The following is a 20,823-nucleotide window of genomic DNA, read 5'->3' as shown; positions in this document are numbered from 1 at the left end:
CTTTTGGCCGTGCTGACTGTTTTCGCCATTGCCCTTTCTCTTGCCTCCACCGGGCTGGTTGCTCTGCGCGACGTTCGGGGTCGATGCCACAACCTCCGCCCCTATTCCTGCAGGCTGATCGGGAACCTGGCTGGTTCCCGCAGCTGAGGCCTCGGCTTCTTCCAAGTTTATCCACTCTTGGGCCCTGTTAAGGAATTCGTTGACCGAGCTGACTCCCTTCCTCTGTATATCCTTCCATAGGTCTCCTCCGAAAAGGATTCCGGTTCTCATGGCCATGAGCTTAGAGCTATCATCCGCATCTCTAGCCCGAGCAGCGACATTTGCGAATCTGCTCAGGTAGGCCTTCAGAGTCTCACCGGGCTGCTGTCTCACGTTGGCCAGGGAGTCAGCCTGAACACGGGCGGCCTGAGAGGCTCGGAATGCCCTTTTGAAGTCAGCTGAGAAGGCCTTCCAGGAGCTAATTGACTGTCTTTTACTTTGCCTGAACCACTGTCTGGCGGGTCCAGTCAGCGTGGAGGGGAAGATCAAGCATCTCAGCTCCGGGCCAATGTTATGGGCCATCATTAGGGTGTTGAACATCCCTAAATGGTCTGATGGGTCTCTGTCCCCGTTGAACTTTGACAAGTGAGGCATACGGAAACCAGACGGGTATGCCGTTGCTGCTATGTTGGGGGCGAAGAGTTCCATCTCGTCCCCTGAATCATATTCGTCTTTTTCTTTTTCTGATAGAAGTTTCCTCATCAACTCCTCTATCTGAGTCAGGCGCTCGAGGGTTTGGTCCTGATGTCCTTGGTTATTCTGGGGTTGTTCAACAGCTCCAGATCCATTGTACGCATTTGGTGGGTTATTGCCCCTCCTATCTTGAGATAGGTTATTTAGGACATTCCCTCCGTTGCGTATTTCGGACAGGACTCCCCCTGAACAAGCCTGGCCACCACTTCCAGCTCGGTCTTCTCTGTGAGAGTTGAGGCGATCTCGCAGGTCACCTCCCTGGGTGCTCTGGTGACTTTGCGCCGAACTTAACCGCTGACGCAGGTCTCCCCTAGAGAGATCACTCCGGCGACTGCCGGTCCAGTGGCTCCTGCTGGATAGGCTTGGAGTTCGCCTTTGGTGGTGACGACCTGAGTTTTCCCCTAGCGCCCTGCTACGCCGGGAAGGTCCAGCAGACGGTGGGTTTCTCCTACTACTCCAATAGGCTGGGACGTCCCAGACGGGCCGAGGAGGAGACGGATATCTGATCGAAGATGGAGGATGCCTGACTGGAGAGGCGATCCTAGTTCCGTCTGGACGGATCAAGTTTGGTGGGGGCCTTTCGGCCCTGCCAACCTGCTGGTCCTGCGCCGGGCGAGCTGGACGAGGCGTAGGACGGTCGTCGGGGACGGGCTGACACTGCGAGCCCCCCCGAATCTCCTTCGAGAATTTCCTCGAGTTCCCCTGGGCGTTCTCGAGGATGGCTGAGAGCTAGGAGTCGAGGTCCTGACCGAACGGCTGTACTGCGGTCGTCCGGTCCTAGGCACTTCCTCGAAGTTTGTCTCTCGATGGTGTGACGAAGGGGTAGAGTTGGTTGCCGAAAACCTATTCGAACGGCTACGCCTGGACAGGTTATCCCGGCGAGACTTAGGAGCCTCGCCTTGCCTCTCTCCGACGTTAACACCGGTTGTGAGAGGGGGTAATCGGGCCAGGATATCTTGGATCTGCTGGCTGGCTGTTGCTAATTGGCTCCTCAGTTGAGCATTCTCCATCTCCACCGCAGTATAATAACATGGGTTCGGATTAGGTGGCCGAGGCGCCGAACTACCGGTATCATCTTGGCCTACCGGCTGCTTTCCTGACCGCTGCTGGACTTCAGGAACTTGTTCATCAGGGATGGTGGTATGATGAGCCTCCTGCCCATCATGTTGTTCTATCTCGTTACCATGCCTGGACCGAGTAGTCACCATAGTTGGATGTTTGCAGCAGCACTAATCGAAATTTCTCTCAATGAAACCACAAAACTGTTGACGCAGTTCTTCGCCAACAGGTAATTAAGAGAGTGAGAGAAAAGGATTAGTGCTAAATGTGAACCGAAATAGATATATGATCTTAGAGGACGAGAGAGGTGTCTCAAGACACGGTTTTTAAGTGGTTTGAAGGTTAAAATCCTTCTACTCCACTAGTCAATATTATTGATCTATACTGAGTATTTGGTTACAAAGTATTTCTTACAAGAGATTATTTTTCCAACCCCTATCAACTCCCAGGGTCTCCATATTTATAGGAGAAGGCACCTGGAAGTTGGTAGGGAGGTCATCCCGTGACTTTCTTACTTGTCGTATCAATTCTGTGACATTCATGATTAATTCCTAAACCTGACACATAAGTGTGGTCAAATCAATAGGTAAGGAAGTAATGGGCCGCACGGCCCAACCCAACCGTGGGTGTCTGAACACGCATGTTCCTGCTGCGTGTCCGAGAAGTCAGGGGGATATCAGACACGTGATGCCTGATATATGCACGTTTACCTTGCGTGTGTTTACTTCTCAAGGGGTCATAGCTCCATATCCAGCTCGTAACGCGAGCTTCATACTGGACTCGACCTTCGGCCTTCAGGGGGCCTGCTACAGCCTTGGACAATGGAGGGGAGCCCTTTGGGCTTTCTCAAGCTAACGACAGAAGCTCCGGTCTTAGGGGAGTTCATGAGATAACTACGATTAGTCAGCAACTCGGCTTGCTAATCAGCCCGCGGGAAAACCAGGGCGTACAATTTCATTATTAAATTGTTTATGGATTTGGTAATGTGGTTTCGACATAGGTGCTAGTATGTTGTGAAATATTGATTATATGTGTGGTTTGTTATTTTTGAATGACAAGTATATTGCTGATGCTGTTTTTCGTCAACTTAATTATGAAGAGCACTAAAAAGAATATAGAAAAAAATAGAAGAATTAAGAGGCTTTTTACGTGATGCAACAGTTAAAATCTGCCTAGTATACGAGTCACTGTTATTATCAATACTCTCTCAAAGCTTTGAATGAGAGCAATTTAGCAGAGTTTCTCCAGTACAATTTGTGTGTGAATACAAATGAATCAGACTAGACTATTTATAGAGCTAGTTGCAAGAATATCTTCCCCCAATTCAGGGAAGTTACAATCAAGCATTCAAATTTGAAATAAATACAGTAAATGCGTTAATTACATAAAATCCCATGATAATAGGGATATAATATATGGTAATTATGAATCCCTACAAAATAAGGATTTCTTAACAACCTTTTCATGTGACAAAAGCGTCATTGAGCTTAATCGTTGCACTGACGCGCTTTCGAGGCTGGCCAAGCTTCAAGCTCATCGTTCTAGTTGTAACCTCCTCCCCATCCAGTAATTTGGTCGAATACGTTCCTCGGAGAAGGATGCTGTCTTCGAGCCTGCAACACAGACTCGAACGCTGCGACTCGCTAGTAACAAATCTGGAATCGCGTGTCAAATTATACAATTGTACTGCTACCACTTATTATTTTGGAGCTTACTCTTTTTGAGCCTATATTTCGAGGCTATTAATTTAATCTCAAAATTTGGGTGTAATATTTTCCCCCCTCAAAAGTGTTGGTTCGAATCCTCTAAGAAGGAAACTTTTGAACTTCACTTTCGGAAAACGTGCCCACCTACCATACTCAAGTGTGGACACATGTCACCAGGGGATTGCTCAATGAGAGTACTCGAGTACCCTTTCACCTACGCATGTCCTTTCCCATTCTCTTATTGTCGCAAACCTTTTGAAATCAAACGTGATCCCTCAGATCATTTTCTACCCCAGATCAAGGGATCAAATCCATTCACCTTTTGCAATTCCTCTCTCCTATATATATCCTTTGTCCTTGTATGTATGGTTGCTAACTTGTACTAACCATGTTTTTGTTTTGACAGAAGAGATGTCTCAGCCCGAGGATAGCTTGCGAGGCGCAGTCTTCGGGGGAAACCCCTCGGCCGGGACAAGACTAAAAAGGCTCCGGGGGTCCAGGAGCGCCGCTGGGGCCTCCGCCAAGTCTCCGGCAAAGGAGAAGGAGAAAAACCCGGCTGCCCAGGACACGGGAGCAATTCTTCCTGCCGCCAGAGTAGGCCAAATGCCTCAACCACCCCCGCGAGCTCCAGTCGCTATTCAGGACGTAGAAGCGGAGCTCGGGACTCCGGCCGTGGTGGCCTCCGATGTGCGCATCCCAGTCAATCCTCAGGACCTGGAGAAGATCCCAGAGGCCATCCGGGGGACAGTGTACGATGCTGTCTCCCTCATTTTAATCGCTTTGTAATTTTCACTTTCAGAAAAGGAAACACGAACTAGAGCCTTGTATGTTTTCTAAGAGAAAACCAGACATATCAAAAGTCCCCCAATTCCCCACTCCATCCCCCATCGAAGGCGAATTATCGAGGGTCTCTTTGCATTGTCACTATTAGTCGACTCTCCGATTTTTTCATCTACTCCCAACGTGTAAGTTTTCCAAACTGTTCTTTTTTTTTTCATGCAACTCTCACTGTTTCTGTAACGCCCTACTACCTTAGAGCCGTTACTAAGTGAGTTTAAAACGGAAATTGTGCAATTAACTGACTCTACGAGGTTTCTAAAACCAATAGTGTGACTTGATTAGAAATTAAGGCTGTAGTCTTTGAAAACGCTTAGTTTCATTGAAAACATTAAGTGTCAAACATCTGGGATCCCAAAATAAGATTTACAAAATATTTACAACTCAAAAATAGATTTACACCTGATTAACTATCAAAAGAATGAGTTAATACAGCCATATACAAAAGGCCCCCAACCAAAACAGTCGGGCAGGCCGAACATGTACGCGCCGCCCCCACGCTCTCCATACTCATGGCCGGTTGACTGACTCTTTGCCTTTACCTGCCACACAGAGCACCCGTGAGCCGAAGCCCAGCAAGAAAACTCATACAGTACATAACATATGCATAGAATATAGCTGACATATAATCCATTGATAAATAGGAAAACCATCAGACTGAACAAGCACGGCCATGCCGCCCCAGAGGCCTTACCAAAGCCTGGGGTCTCGGTTCTTACCGTAAGGATAACTCATGTATCCATTGGGTCCCACCTTGGCTATGAGCACTCCATGTGCTAAGTGTTACTTCCGGCCCCAAGGCCGTTCTCGGCCTTCGCCGCTCTCGGCCCTTGCCGCTCTCGGCCTTTGCCGTTCATTTCATTATAATCACACATATAGTACATTTCGAAATAATCATTCAAACATACAATAATTCATTTAAGGTTATACATTCGCACATAATACAATCTAGGGCCATGCCCTGCAATAACATTGTGGGCCCATGCCCTGTTCTCGGGTGTTACGGTTTTCTTACCTTTCAATTCGATAGCTTTAATCACCTGACTCCTCGAGCACGATCCTACTCGAGCCCTAGCGCTCACCTAAATAGAATCCATAAGTCAAAGTCATTACCAAACCTCAAGTCCAAAACCTAGCCTCGGTACCAATCCCGAGCCCCCGGGAAGTCCTAGATCCACAAAACAAGGTGGTGGAATTGAGCCCCGAACCCTAGGTCAAAATCCCTCAACAAAAGCCCAAAAATCCCTTTCTGCGAATAGTGCAGCGCTACAGCGCTCATAAGAGGGCGCTGTAGCGCTACAAGCAGAACAACACACCCCCAGAAACAAGGCCTAGTGCTACAGCGCCCAAAGACTAGCGCTGTAGCACTAGTTGCAGACTGGCAACCCCAAAAATCGTTTTCTGCGATTTCTTTCAACCATTTCAACCCCAAACTTGTCCAAATCTTTCCCAAACCCAAAAACACACTTATCAACACCTCACACTCATCCCAAGCATCCCAAGAACTCATAACCCAAGCTCAAGCAACCCAAAACTCAAGATCTACCATAATGAACCCTAAACCCAGAAATTCAGTCAAACATCAAAGTTAAGGACTTAGAAATCATACCGTGGATGGAAATTCGACCTTGAGTTGAACCCTAGACCTCCTTAGCTTGCACCTTCACAACCTTGGCCCGATTTCCCCAAAAATCCCCATCTATTTAGCTTAAATACACAGCTCAAACGAGTCAAACCCTAAAACTGAAATTTCTAAAACTTACCTCAATGTTTGATGTGTTCTTGCCAATCCCTTGCCAATCTTCAAGTCTAGCCTAGGATCTTTGATGCTCAGCTTACCCTTGCTCACCACTGAGCTTAGCTCCAACAAAAATGAAGGGAAATGGTGGGAGAGCCATAAACCGATTCTTTTTGGAACAAAACCCTTCTGTTTTCTCTCTTTTCCTTTTTCTTCCTTCTTTCTTTCTTTTTCAGCCTTAACTCTTTTTTTCTACTACCAATTCCCACTAATTCCTCAAGTGTTCCTAATAATTTCCCGCTTGCTACCCAATACCTGATTAATCACCAAATATACATTCCTCATCATCAAGATTAACCTCAATATACCTTCCAAATTCTCATTTAAACTCCCCAGGCTTGACCCAAGCCGGGTATAAATTCCCGCTTTGACTTTTCCGCTAACCCGCTCATCCTAGGATCGTCTCCAGTCACAAATCACAGATATCAACACAGTCATGCCCCAAAATGGCCAAATTACAATTATGCTCTTTGTAAGACAATCAGGTCTACATGCATACTAATACACATAGTCATGCATCTCAAATAGTCAAATAGTCGTATAACATGCATTAAATCATAATCATGCATTAAACTCATTAAAGTCACACACAAAATCCCAATATGCCCTCCAAGCACACTAATCAAGGCCCTTAAGCCTTATTAGCCAATTTAGGTCGTTACAGTTTCTTACTTTATTTTTGAATCTTACTATTTTTGGAAGAGGTAGCTTTTTTTTATTTGTGTATAGTCATAGTGATTGAAAACCTATTTAGGCAAAAGGTTTGGTAAAAAAAAATAAAATGGAACCTTTTTTAGGTTATGGGGTATTGAGTTTTAGGTTTCGTAGAGCTTAAGGAAAGGGTTTTAGATTAGGGTTTTAACACACGTATCCTGATAATATCTCATTTTTGGGTAATTCCTCACTTTTTCCTAGAAATTTGGGATACTCTTAAACTGACAGTAACTGCCCCACTCTCGCATGGGTACACTCTCGATGCCCCAAACTTTTTAATAGTTCAGTGTTGGCATTTGAGTTAATCTCACCATTTTGAGCCTTCAGGCTCGATTAAGGCAATCTCGTTATCTCGAGCTTGGAAATTCGAGTTATCGAGATTTTAATCTTTTCCACTTTTTTTTTTTAAATAATGGGCCCTCACCTTTTTCTTTCTTGTTAGATGTTGCAGTCTTCAGAGAGTCTGTGGGGGCCCGAGCTTGCTATTCCTTACCATCCACCATCTCCTCGACCTGAATTGTCATTTACACGAAACCAACGGCTGATCCAGGAGCACATGGAACATCTTGAGCGAGAGGACATCCGAGCCTACTTTCGACGTTAGATCGACAAGGTTGAAGAAAGAAAAAGAAAGAAGCTCCAAGTTGCTATGTATCCTGACCCGGACCTCGAGATATAGCCAATGCCATTAGATCCTAAGTTTAAGGTCACCATAGCCTACTCCCCCGACATACTCTCATTCAGCCCCACGGAGGGTTCATCAAATCAACCATCCACACACACAAACCCCAAATCTTTTTCCATCACACAAACCCCAAATCTTTTTCCATCCTAGCCTCTGAGGGCTCCTTCTTCGAGGCCGAACATTACCAAAGCTCCATCACCTCGACTAGGCAGATTTCAGAGCTATTATCCTGCCATGGGTTAAAGCTATCTGGCAAGTTGATGTACCGGCCCGCCAGCTCTAACGAGAGGAGCTACTTTGCTCCTGGCGAAGATGATCCTGAGAGGAATGTTAAGCTCGCGGCCTTGAGTTGAGAGCACATGCGAGTTGGGGCCTTACTGCCCCAAATAGACTATTTTTGGAGCTTCATGGAATACGCTGGCATTGCCCCGTTCCAGCTCCAGGCCAATTCATATAGAGTCTTGTTCTCTCTTAAATCCTTATACCATGAGATGAAGTAGGACAGGCCTTCGGCACGGGAGATTCTATATCTCTTCTGTCTCAAGAGCAACCCTTCTTGAGCTCATGGTGGAGACAGGTTTTATTATCTGTTGAGCTACCCAAAGAAAAGGTGGTTGTTCAAGGATATACCTAACCATCCTCCCAACTTCAAGACCATCTTCTTCAGGACAGATGGTCTCGCTCCCTCCCATTTCTACTTGTTTCAATGAATTTGTAAGTATTTTGTTATGGTTCTTTTGATTTCTTTTTTCACTTCGTGCTCAAAATGCTCATCCAATAATTTATTGTAGCCAATTATCACCGCCCGTAGCCTACAGAGGCCATGAAGGACCACAGGGAAGTAATCCTCAAACTCCCTTACGGTTGACGATCCCTCAACTACCTCCATCACGAGGACAAGCTCCAGCTTTGTGGCCTTCTTGGTGAAGGCGAGTCCACAGACGAATCGGGAATTTGCAAGTATGCAAGGTGAGAAGATGTCCCAATACCAAATATCAAGCTTCTTGCCAAGGGAAATGCGTGAGTTCGAACTTACGTGGCCTGTTCCCCGCTCCGTGGAACCCTCATGCTCGGGTAATGAAGCACAAGATGAGGCCTCAATGAGCTCGTCTGAAGGAGGTAAAGTTGTGCTCAACCTATCCAAATGGTCTCTTACCTTGCTTAGACAGGAACCCAACGTCATAGTCTTATTTAACGATCCCCAAAAAAATTTCATGACCTGGTGAGGGGTAGATCTTAAGGTACATAGGTTGATAGTTTTTTGGGGAGATACCAAACGATGTATAGTATAAACGAGGTTTGGGATGGGATAGTCGTTCAGTACGAGACCAACGACTATAGGGACCTTTCGAGGATGTCCCCTACTTTTAGGGATGGGACTCCCTTAGCCTCATTTACTTCTGGATTTCTTGGTCCCCGAGCTCGAGCTCAACAGAGTCCTCAAATTAGGTTTCTTATACTTAGTCATTTTTCATAGACTTATATAGCTTCTCTTTTCTCAACATAATCGACCTTTTTCCTCTTTTTTAGGTGAGATGGATTCCGATTTGGATAACATCCTTGGGATGCCTCCCAAGGTCTGAGGCAGCAAACAGGGACTCGCTACCTCGAAGAAGGGCGCCCATCCCTTAAAAGTCACAAGGGTTACTGAAAAACCTATTTTGGCGAACTCGAAAGTTGCCTTCAGTGAGCCAAAGGTTAAAGCTCCTCCCACCTCTACTGCCGTGAAGGTGACCGAGGAACCTCCTCTTGCAGCCTCGATGGATGCCGCAAGCGAGCCGAAGAACGCAGTGCCTTCCCCCAAGAAAGGGAAGACTCCACCTCCTCCTCCCAGCCTAGTCTCTGCTAGGGACAAAGGAAAGAAGGTCATCGACATTACGACCTCGAAACCAGAGAGTATGGCAGTTCCGACTGTGGTCCGTAGGTTTTGTGCCACGCTTCACATGCCAAAGTATCCTTTTGCAAACGAGGCCGAGGCTTTAGGGGCTGACTTGTGCTCAGACTTGCTATCTTGGGCAGGCCAATCATGCAACAACCTTGATGCCAACGTGTGGAGGTTTTTGAAGGGCGACAACACAATTGCCTTTTTCGACCAGACCATGGAGCTTGGGGTCTCTGTAAGTCTACTTTACCCGATCTTTTATTTTCCTAGCTGTTTCTTTATTCTCTAACTGTTGTTATTTTGTCTTTCAGACTCTCCTTTTGGTTTCATATGCCAATGCTCCCTCCTCTCCTCGAAAATAGTCGTTGCAAATACTTTGGTCAATGACGCCCACCAGGCTAGAATCCGAGCCGAGGACGACCTAAAAGAAGCCAAGGGAGCCAGAACCAAGGCCAGAGATTTGCTCAAAGAGGCCAAGGAGGCCTAAGCTAGAGCCTAAACCTCGCTCTGAGAGACTAGGGACACCCAAGACAAAGCCGGGGATTCCCTCAAAGCCTCCTAGGCTAAGCTCGCTTCTTCCGAGGCCGATGCTAATCAATTGAAGGCCGAGCTCAACATTAGGACTGCTGATTTCGACGTTGCCAAGGTCGAGATCGATCGCCTGAAGGAGGAGAAGAGTGCCGCTTATGAGATCCTTGAAGATGGGAAGACACGCATGCTCAAGGAATTCAAGGCCAAGAAGGAGTGGGCCACCGACCGGGCTATGTACAGGCTGTGGTCGCTGAACCCTGAGATGAACACCTCGTTCCTTTTGGACAAGGAAGAGGAGTTCCTCACCAAGTGGAAGGCTTGGTTGGTCGAGGAAGAGGTAACTGACACTACCTTGGATGGTGGCGGTGAAGAGGAGAAGGGTGAAGAAGCTGAATCTGCTCTTGATAGCCAGAAATGAACCATGTTTCTACAAGGGTTGCAGCTCTTATATATTATCTTATATTAGCATTTTTCATTTTTGTTACATGTTGATCAAGTAAAAGCTTTTGGTTATTTACAAGAATACTTAATAAAATTCCAGACAAAGATGCAAAACATTAAAAATAAAAGAAAATAAACCAAGCAAACAACTAAAAACACACACAAAACAAATAACTGAGTAACGAATCCTTAATTAGTACCTAGTTCATAAAGTAAGATTGCACATTATTCTTTGTTAAGGAGAAAACCAAGTTATTGTATTGCCATTTTTCTTTGGCCATGGACTCAATGACCTTATCAGTGAACCTCTTAAACAATTCATACATTATAGTTTCTCCAAATTGTTTCACAAAAATAGACTCTGAAATTGCTCTTATGTAATCTGAAACATATTTTCCTCTCTTCTGCATGTCATTGTTATTATTGTCTATTTTGGAAGTATGTTCACTACTGAAACCTGCATCCCAAGCAGTTTCGAAAGCATTGAGCTTCTGTAGAGAGAAAGATCCTTCTTCTTGAATCACATTTTTCACTTCCCTTTCATTTGGAAAATATAATGGCATGTTGAAATGGTCCAAACTTTCTGCTTCAATTATATTCTGAAATGGATTAAAGTATACATTGTATCAATTATATATATTTATAAGTATAGTATTATAGATATACGTATGTTGTGAGGATGACCCAAAATCAAAATCCAATGAGCAAAATAATTTGGTGTTAATCTTGGCCTTTAATAAGTAATTATTGGGTTTTATCTTGATCTTTGTGAGATTTTTGGGTTTCAATCTAGACTTTCCCATTTGGAATGTGAGAGGGGACTTGGAGAGAGAGGGAGAGAAAGTTAATTATGACTTTTAATTCATAATTGTTAACTTGACCTTTAATTTTGTGTGGATGAGATGATAGGAGTGAAGACAAATCCTAACCCTGAATTTGGTGGGCATTATCTTACCCATTTATTGCTTGGAAAAATTTATGTAGAGTTCATTCTTTTTTTTTTTGTTAATTTCATTATCTTTCACTTTAATTGCAAGTTACCACTACAAAAAATAGAGGCTCTACCGACAACATGCTGTCGGTATAGGCCATGTTGTTGTCGATATAGCCCATGTAATCAGAATCTGAATAAATCAATGGAAAAAATAATAAGAATAAAATAAAGAGGAATAAGAGTCATAATTTGTATTTATGTTGTTTACCTAAACTGACTAAATATAGAAACAAAATTAATTTATGTTATTTACATAACTAAAAGCACTCACAATAGCTAATGAAAATGACTAGACCAAGGTAAAAATATAGCTAAGAGTACTAAAATCCATTCTCTACAATTAGCTATGTATTGTAGTTCCTTTATTTTTAAAATCTGAATAAATAAATTAAAGAAAAAAATATAAATAAGTTGATGTATGGTGTAATGTAAAAGTTGGAGGTAAAATAGAAAAAAATATAGAGTAGAACACCTGTTGGGAGCGCTCTAATAGAAGCGTAATCAGAATACTTTAAATTGGCTAAATTTTTTCATTTTAATAAGAGACTAATATAAAGTAATTGTGAGATAGATTTTAAATGACAAAACTGTACTTTTTATTTATTTTTTAAATAATAAAAAATATATAAAAGTCATTGAAAGTAATATCATTCTTTAGATTTATTAGGGAGAGAAGTATTCCCATTCCTTTCTATTTTATATAAATACTCTCACCAAACTTTCTTATATTATTTTAGTAAATATATGAATAAGAAGGAAACATAGGCCATAAATAAGATAAATATATGTTATAGTTCCTCTTATTATTTATATATTTTTTTGTTCAATGTTGTATGCCTTATTTTCATTTTTAATTATATTTTCCAAAATCTAAATTTTACTAGTTGCGCTCTGATACCATTTAGGTGTTCCTGCTATAAGTTAGTTAGACAAACTAACGAATCAATAAACCCAACAATTTCTCACACCAATCTGCACGACTTACATACTCCGAATTGCGTGACTTACGATCATAAATGATAGTTTGTTAGATTTATTAACTCAAAGGTTAATCTAAAAACTTATAATAGTAGTTGCCTTCAGATATGATCCATATTGCATGCTATCTCTACTTCAGAAATCTCTGAAGGAAGGATTTAGAAGAACATTTTTGACAATAAATACTGGTATTTTATTGCTTCGAAATTCTCTGATTTTCACAAGGAGGGATGATGGCCTTATATAGCCACATCTTTCAACATACAAACTTAACCCATCCTAGTCAAAACAAACCATAGTTGGGATAGGATAAGGGATAAGATTCCCTAGACAAGATAAGGGATAGGATTCCCCGACAAAGACAAAAGGCTAAACAACAAAAACTTATGGTTGAAATAATTATTTAAATATTGTCTCATGACTAGTTTCATAGTCAGAGTCATATGTTGGGTCTTCATGAAGTGGGTTCCATCCTGTCGGTTCTTCATCCTCGTCACTGCCAGCTGGAGGACAGGCGTCATATTCTGTGTACATCACGTTCCATTCGTCTCCTGTGTAATGGAAGAGCTAGGGGTCTTGCATATCTGTAGGGTCAGCATATGGGTTTTGTGAATCTTCAAAGTAATCATTTTTCCGCAAAACTACCCCTTCAGTATCGGTCAGTTTGTATAGAGACGGATATTTTTGTTCTAATGTTTCTTCGAGTTTGGTGGCCTGATCTGTCTCATTTTTTGATATATGGAAGGATTCAAGGGCCCTTGTTATTTTGCGAGTATAGTCAAAAGGGAATGTCTCCCAAGGAGCATCTTCTTCTGGCTTGGGCCACAATTCAGGAGGTATAATCTGGTTTTTCTCAAACAGACTCTTTTGGATGTCCATGTATTCTTGGCCCCCAAGACCACATAATGGTTCTTCTTTTGACCCGTAGACTTTAAATGTTGGATTAGTAACTATATTCTTTTCTTCATCGAGCTTGGAATTGAGGCTAAGAAAGAGAATAGTATAATAGTTCATTAGGCTGGAAACATTTGGGCCTGGTGGGTACATAAAAGTGGGCCTGTTATTTTGGAACTTTTTCCATTAAACTAATAAGACCCTTTTCCATTCTTCTAATGGGGCGAACCAGGACAAAATGTCCATTTGGACTTGGTAAGCTGGCTTGAACCTTTCCTTGTCCAAGAATGATTTTATGGATGTGTACAATGCCATAGTTTGTACTTCGACTGCTATGGTGAAGACACTGGCCAGGTACCAGAAAAGATGGGCTATCGGTTGTGGTGTGAAGATAACATCTCGGAGAGGCAGGATTTGGGCAAATGGATACTTTGGATGGATTCTAAAGTCATTTTGTATGGAAGGTCCAAGCTTGGAGATCATAAAATTCTGGATAAAGATTGCTCTGTGGGTTGCTCTTTCTATGGCTGATCTGTTGGATGTTTTCGAAAGGATCTTCTTTGCATCCCGGGGAAAAGATTGGGTGTATGTGACAGAAGAGGAAGAGGCCATCATGAATATGATTGGGATTGAATGTGGTAATTTATGGATGACAATGGGGATGGTTCTTGGTGAGTATCCTGAGGCTAGATTTATAGCAGGGGGTGATCTGGATAAGAAATCAGCCACAATATTTTTTTTGCCTTGAATGTGTTTAATGTCAAAATAATAGTTGTCAAATCAAACTGTCAATCTCAGAAGTTGGGCATTTTTCGTTTTGCTCTTTTTTAGACTAAGCATTCCTTTTGACGCGGCAAATTCTGTTTCTACCAAGAAATGATGTCCTATCAGATGGAATTCAAATTTTGTGATACCCATCTTTATCGCTAATAATTCTTTAAGGGTAGAGTGATAATGGAGCTGAGAGTCCTTGAAGTGGCCACTCTTGTATCCACATATTTTTCTTTTCCCTGTCTTGTCTTGTTCAAGTAGGACCGCTTCCCAATACCGGTCACTAGCGTCTGTGCTTCCACATATTCTAGGTTGTTATCATTTTCCATAGTGCAATCAATCTTTTAATAATGTACACAGTAATATGATATGAATATATGAATATATTTAACATGGCATATATATAAATGTATATATTTGAAATGATGTAGAATAGGATTGTATCAATATGTTGATTTTGTATTTAACATATTGACATGATTTTGATCCTTTTTTCAAGTGTTCTTTATCATTTTTAACCTAAATATCCCAACTCTAAATATTTATGCTAAATACGAATTTCAGATATTTTCCTATATTATTATTATTACAGTAGTGTTTCTTATAACGAGTGAATGAATTAATTAACTAAAAAATTATTAAAAGGGAAAATAAATATTCTAAATAAATATACATACCAGCATGACCATGTCATTTAGTGTCCTTCCCAATAATTCCCAAATACTATTTGGAGAATCATTTTCAGTGCTGCCAATGATTGTTAATATCATAACACCACCATCAACTATTTCCTCCGAACGACATCGTAAAAAGTATGTGAAATCTTTTTGAAACTGGTCAAAATATACTTTGAAAACCACACGAGGGCTTGTCTTCGAAAGGTAAATATTTCCTTTGTTATGTGCTTCTCCGGTTTGATTATCTACCAACTCCTTTGGAACCTTGATTAATTCATAGTATGTTGAATTATAATTAGCAGGTTTATGATCAATAAACATCTAATTTTTAATTTGAAACTATCTTATAAGAGAGATAAAAGAAATAACGGTTTAGTAAAATATTATATATATATATACATATAGGGACCGACTATAATGCATTTTTCTTTTTGCAACACCGATGCATCTTTTTCTTATTTCGACACCTAAATAGTTATAATCCTAATTTTTTTTTTATATGATGATGTACATTATAGCTATCTAGAACATCCTGAAACAGGGTTTAAACTGTATGTTGCACGCGTGCCTGTTTTTTGTGTACGCGTGTAAAATTTGACAGTTTGAACTTTGTTTTCGGCTTCGTAAACTATTCAAAATTTCTTGAAAATTTTCATAATATTCTAAATACCTACAATGTATACCGTCATATAAATTGTTTTGGGATTATATCTATTCAGGTGCCGAAAATAGAAAAATGATGCACCAGTGTTGAAAAAAAAGAATGCATCATAGTTGCTCCCTATATATATATATATGCATACCTTTGACAACCAATGCAAACTATAAGAAGAATGAACAATATGCATGAAGTTATTAGGGAAAAGCCTCCCATAGAAACTCCCAGGCATTGCTGCGATGAAGCAAGGACCAAACTTGTCACCCTTTTCTTTCTTGAGCCTCGCATAGAAGCTCGGAAGGGATCTGAAGACGGCGTTGAAATCGTTCCATGGAAGATCGTTCAAGAAAACTTGGAAAGCTGGTGAGTTGATCTTGTTCGAGGATTGGCAAGAAATGGCTTCAATGATGTCAATAATGTCTGAGACCACAATTAATGTGTTAGGGCCTGAGGAGCAGCCCAAGTCTGCTATTCTTAAACACTCTGGCAAGGCTTTATTACAATAAGCTTCTCGAATGCTTTCTTTCAGTGTTTGTCTGGCCCTTGATATCACCTCTCTCTATTGTCATAAGAATTCAATTTTATATTTATTATCAACCCTACTTGCAAATAATATATAATAAAATATTAATTTTTAAAAAAATAATATAAAAATGGAGGCAATGTTGCTAATGTATCTCTAGTCTCTTTAATATATAAAATTATAAACAATAATGTTGTGACTCACTTCAGACTTTGGCAAGTAGAGTGACTCTTCTATTGGAGTTGCTATTACAGTCCCCAACAAAAATAAAATAAAATAAAAGAAAAATAATCATTCTTGGAGTCGGCATAAGTAGTTTAAGAAATAATCTTATGGATTTAAAAAATATTTTAAAGAAAATTTTCATTTTAAAATTATTTTAAGTAATTAGAATCGGGATAATAATATGATATTTAAAATAAATTAATTTGTCAGAAATTGATCTTATTAAATAATATATTTTCGCATTATTGATAAACACAACCGCTTGAGTGTAAGTTAGTATTTGTAAATACTAGAAAATCATTATTTAATTTAAAAAAAAAACTCAAACAAGTAAAATTATATTATATACCTTCTTTTGATAGAAACCATGAATTCTGGGGATGATATTTTAAATTTTAGGAAATTGTATTACTTTTAAAATAGAAAAAAAATATCAGGGGGATAGGCATATGCCTCAAATTTTAAATTCTGATTAATTATGATTTTTATATAATCCTCAAATTGATTAAAAAAAACATACAAAACCTCCAAGAATTATTATATAATTTGAAATTACACCCCCCAACAAATTAATATCCTCCTCCATCCCCTCCATTCAATATATTCAAGTTATAAATATTTATCAAGATTGCATACATATTAATATAATTATTTGTTAATGATACATAGAAGTTAAGAGTTATAAGATATATCAAATTTTAATTTACATCATATATATATAAAGATAGAGATATATATATAGAACAGAGAAGATTTTACATACTTGAAGAAAGGAATTGTTTGCATAGCTAGCTTGGCCAACGCCACCGTTCATGTGGAGAACTTGCTCTACTTCCATTGCTGTATTTTTTCTTAAATCAAGCAAAAGATGAAGATCGATCGATTTTATGTGCAGTGTTCTTTTTTATATTATTATTATTATTATTATTATTATTATTATTATTAGGGCACACATGATTGAGTAACCGCGTTATACAAGTAACATGATTGCATGTTATCTCTCTCTCTCTCAATATATTTATATTAATTATATACTACATTTTGATCTCTAACTATATCCTGAGATTTCACGTGGTCGATCTCATACGTATCAAAAAACAATATATAAAAAACTGGTACCTAACATTATATGAAGCACATTATAAATGTCGACATAAACTTTGATTTATTTGTTATCATCAGATTTTAGTGATGATTTGTCATGAATAAGAATGTTGACACGTGTCAGTTAAGTGTGATGATGATATAGATTTGGAGTTAGTTGATGTAACGACAAGCTATAGCTGGTTCGTGTACCTCCTCAAGTCCTTTAAATATTTGGACCACCCCATTGATTTGTTATTTACTCGAGTGGACCATATATAGTATTAATGAAAATTTATAAGAACTTAAAATATTTATGACAAAAATTCTTTTATTGAAATTTGTAATGATATTACAATATTACCCGTAATAATTTGTCATATATATATAATATATGAAAATACAAACTACCAAACAAAATATTAAAAAAAAAAGAGTGATTTATTACCCAATCCTTAAGTATCTAAGTTGCCCAAATGAAGAGTACTGTACTTGACTAATTCTTTGTCAAAGAAATAACCAAGTTGAGGTACTGCCATTTTTCTTTGGCCATGGACTCAGTGACCTTATCAGCAATCCTCTTAAATAATTCTTCCATTACAGTTTTTCCAAACTGTTTCACCAAAATAGGCTCTGCAGCTGCTCTTACGTAATCAGAAACATATTTCCCTCTCTCAAACTTTTCATTATTACTATTATGTTCATGACTAGTGAAACCTGCATCCCAAGCCATTTCGAAACTATTGAGCTTCTGTACAGAGAAAGATCCTACTTCTTGAACCACACTTTCCACTTCTGTTGAATTTGCAAAGTATATTGGCATATGTTGAAATAGTCTAAACTTTCTGCTTCAATTATATTCTGAAATTAATAGAGAAAATACATTTAATTTAATTTTATACAATATATATGTCTTTATTTGTATATATACACATATTATTATTCCTGTATATGTGTGATCCAAAACCTAAATCAAAGTCTTAATTTGTCATTGAGAAAATTACGATGTATAATTTTTTTTTAATTGAGATAATTATATGGTTTATATTTTTTTGGACCTTGTGTTTTTTCCTATTACCTGTTTGGACTCTCTGTTTTAAAAATTTATTTTTGGACCCTATATTTTGTAAAATGGCTCAAATAGACCCTTAAACTAAATTTTGATGAAGAAAAAATTGACTATAACAATACAGTTTTTAAGTAGAATGATTTTATTTTTGTTTTGAATTGTTAATTTGTTTCAGTTGAGAAAATTTTGATCAAAATCGAGTTTAGGGTTCTATTTGAACAATTTTACAAAACATAGGGTTCAAAAAATAATTTGTCAAAATACAGGGTCCAAACAGGTAATGGGACAAAACACAAGGTCCAAAAATGTATAAACCTAAAATTATAATTTGCATATTTGAATGATAGACAAAATTCAATAATACATATCTAGCTATATTAAAAAATTATATAGTATAATAATTATTCATTTACTCATGTATATACCTCCTTGACCATGTCTTTTAGTGCCCTTCCCAGTATTTCAAAAATATTTTTATGAGAATCACTTCTAATACTGCCCATGATTGTTATTATCATGATACCAACAACTTCTATTTCCTCTGAACGCCATCTCAAGAAATTTGTGAAATCCTTATGAAACTGGTCCAAATATGCTTTGAAAACCAGAGGAGGGCTTGTCTTCGAAATGTAAATATTTCCTTTGTTATTATTCACTAATAACTCCTTTGGAACCTAAATTCATAACATAATTAATTCTAATTACTGTTATAAATACGCATTAATTAGATAATATATATATGTATACCTGTGACAACCAATGCAAACTATAAGAAGAATGAACACTATGCATAGAATTGTTAGGGAAAAGCCTCCCATAGAAACTCCCAGGCATTGCTGCGATGAAGCAGGGTCCAAAATCGTCACCCTTTTCTTTCTCAAGCCTCTCATAGAAGTTGGAAAGGGATTGGAAGACAACGTTGAAATCGTTCCCCGGAAGATCATTGAGAAAGACTTGAAAAGTTGGTGATTTGATGATCTTGTTCGAACATTGGCAAATGGCTTGTATGATGTCAATAATGTAAGATACCAGAGTTAGTGTGTTAGGGCCTGAGGAGCAGCCTAAGTCTGCTATTCTTAAACACTTCAGGAATACTTTATCATTGTAAACCTCCTTGATGCTTTCTTCCAATGTTTCCCTCGTACTTGATAAGACCGCTCTCTATTGTCCATCACATGAAACCAAAATTTCTTGTTACAATAAGAATTGTCACCCCATATGAAATACAAGATATAATTTTACTACTTACAAAGTATAACCTTATACATGCAGAAAATTGTAATGCCCCAATTTTCCTAATAAGGTTTAAGACCTTGACTAGGAGACCGGGAGGACCATAATTGATTTATTATGTTATTAAATGATTATATGCATGTTTATGTGAATTATATTATTATATAATGGCAAATGCATGCATATGGGTTCATTTTTAATTATAAGGGAATTTTGGTAATTTGGCCCGTTGAGGGCGTGATTGTGTATTTTCATGCATGTGGGTGAATTACAAATAATACCACATTATATGTGGATTTATTCGAACCATTCGGCATGAGACGATCTTGAGGAAAAAGTAGCAATTTAGTCATAACGGGATTATGTTTAGGGCTCGGAGTGAGTCTCGGGGTGATTTTAATGATTAGAGTGTTTCCGGGAATTAAAAAGTAACAAGATATGAATTATTGGTGTTGGAGAATATCGAGAATAGCGAGAATTTAAGGGTGTTAATTATGATTAACGAAATAAATGGAAGATGATGATTTTACCCTTGGGAGTCTTTAGAAACATTTAATTGACCTAGGGGAAAAATAGACATTTCACCCCTAGGATATATATGACTCTAGTAACCTGTAGAAAACTGAAACCAAAAAACAGAGTTCTCCTTCTTCATACTTTCATCAACTTTCTCCTTTGGAATTTTTGAAGCCAGCTTGAAGAAATAAGCTAGGAAATTAAAGGTTTGAGCATAGGATGTTGGTTCATCCATTGAAGAGGACTCAAAACCAGCTTGAGGTAAGAAATCATCCATGAACTTTAAGCTTTGCTCTGTTTTTCTTTTAGTTTTTAGCTTATAGATTTTGATGTGGATAGTTGGGAATTAGTGGAAGTTTTTGAGTTTGGTTGCTTGGGTTTTGATGGGGGTGTGATGTAAATGAAGTTTAGGGGTTGAATTGGATGTTTTGGTAATGTATGGGATTGGTTTGGAGGGTTGGTTTCAAGGGAAATCACAAGGAGGGAAAACCATAAATTTTTCTGGTCTGAAGCTGGCGCCCCAGCGCTATGTAGGGCAGGGATTTGGGCCTCTTTGCCTTGGGAAAGCGCCCCAGCGCCATTTGGCAGCTCCCCAGAGCTAGGCCAACTTCAGAAAGTCTCATTTTTAGGGCTCGGGATGGTTTTTAAGGCTCAGGGGTTGGTTCCTTTATCCCATTTGAGTAGATTGTGAGTCTCGAGAGTGTGGGATTGGTCCCGGGAGTGAGATATTAGATTGTGAACTTTTATTGATTTACTTTATTAATGGATTCCAATTGGTTATGACTAGGTAACTGCTAAGGAACTAAAAGACAAATTG

The 20,823-nt window shown here is 39.3% G+C and overlaps 2 protein-coding genes across 2 annotated transcripts; both read right to left on the bottom strand.

The window, feature by feature from the left end:
- Positions 1–10,569: 10,569 nt before the first annotated feature.
- LOC133781743 (probable caffeine synthase MTL2) lies at positions 10,570–17,021 on the bottom strand. Its single transcript, XM_062220808.1, has 4 exons — positions 16,869–17,021; positions 15,503–15,916; positions 14,700–14,963; positions 10,570–10,984 (listed from the first exon to the last, which is right to left on the bottom strand). Exons 1-4 carry the CDS (start codon positions 16,941–16,943, stop codon positions 10,586–10,588), a joined length of 1,152 nt encoding a protein of 383 aa, XP_062076792.1. The 5' UTR covers positions 16,944–17,021; the 3' UTR covers positions 10,570–10,585.
- A 663-nt stretch (positions 17,022–17,684) lies between these two features.
- On the bottom strand, positions 17,685–20,241 carry LOC133784763 (probable caffeine synthase MTL3). The gene is made up of 4 exons (XM_062224038.1): positions 20,128–20,241; positions 19,005–19,418; positions 18,781–18,931; positions 17,685–17,983 (listed from the first exon to the last, which is right to left on the bottom strand). The coding sequence occupies exons 1-4, from the start codon at positions 20,239–20,241 to the stop codon at positions 17,685–17,687; spliced, it is 978 nt and encodes a 325-aa protein (XP_062080022.1).
- Between the last annotated feature and the right edge of the window lie 582 nt (positions 20,242–20,823).

The sequence above is a fragment of the Humulus lupulus genome, chromosome 6 (genome assembly GCF_963169125.1).
Source record: "Humulus lupulus chromosome 6, drHumLupu1.1, whole genome shotgun sequence".
In the NCBI taxonomy this organism is placed as follows: domain Eukaryota; kingdom Viridiplantae; phylum Streptophyta; class Magnoliopsida; order Rosales; family Cannabaceae; genus Humulus; species Humulus lupulus.
This window is presented reverse-complemented; position numbering and strand designations above follow the sequence as displayed.

What these genes read in the sequence shown, in the direction of transcription:
- LOC133781743 (XM_062220808.1), bottom strand. Translation starts at nt 16,943, where the DNA reads ATGGAAGTAGAGCAAGTTCTCCACATGAACGGTGGCGTTGGCCAAGCT. An exon ending in GTTTGCATTGGTTGTCAAAG is followed by an intron (nt 14,964 to 15,502) that starts GTATGCATATAT and finishes GAATTAATCAAG; the next exon opens with GTTCCAAAGGAGTTGGTAGA. An exon ending in TAAATGACATGGTCATGCTG is followed by an intron (nt 10,985 to 14,699) that starts GTATGTATATTT and finishes AATCCATTTCAG; the next exon opens with AATATAATTGAAGCAGAAAG.
- LOC133784763 (XM_062224038.1), bottom strand. Translation starts at nt 20,241, where the DNA reads ATGGATGAACCAACATCCTATGCTCAAACCTTTAATTTCCTAGCTTAT. An exon ending in GTATGAAGAAGGAGAACTCT is followed by an intron (nt 19,419 to 20,127) that starts GTTTTTTGGTTT and finishes GATGGACAATAG; the next exon opens with AGAGCGGTCTTATCAAGTAC. An exon ending in AGAGGAAATAGAAGTTGTTG is followed by an intron (nt 17,984 to 18,780) that starts GTATCATGATAA and finishes CAAATTCAACAG; the next exon opens with AAGTGGAAAGTGTGGTTCAA.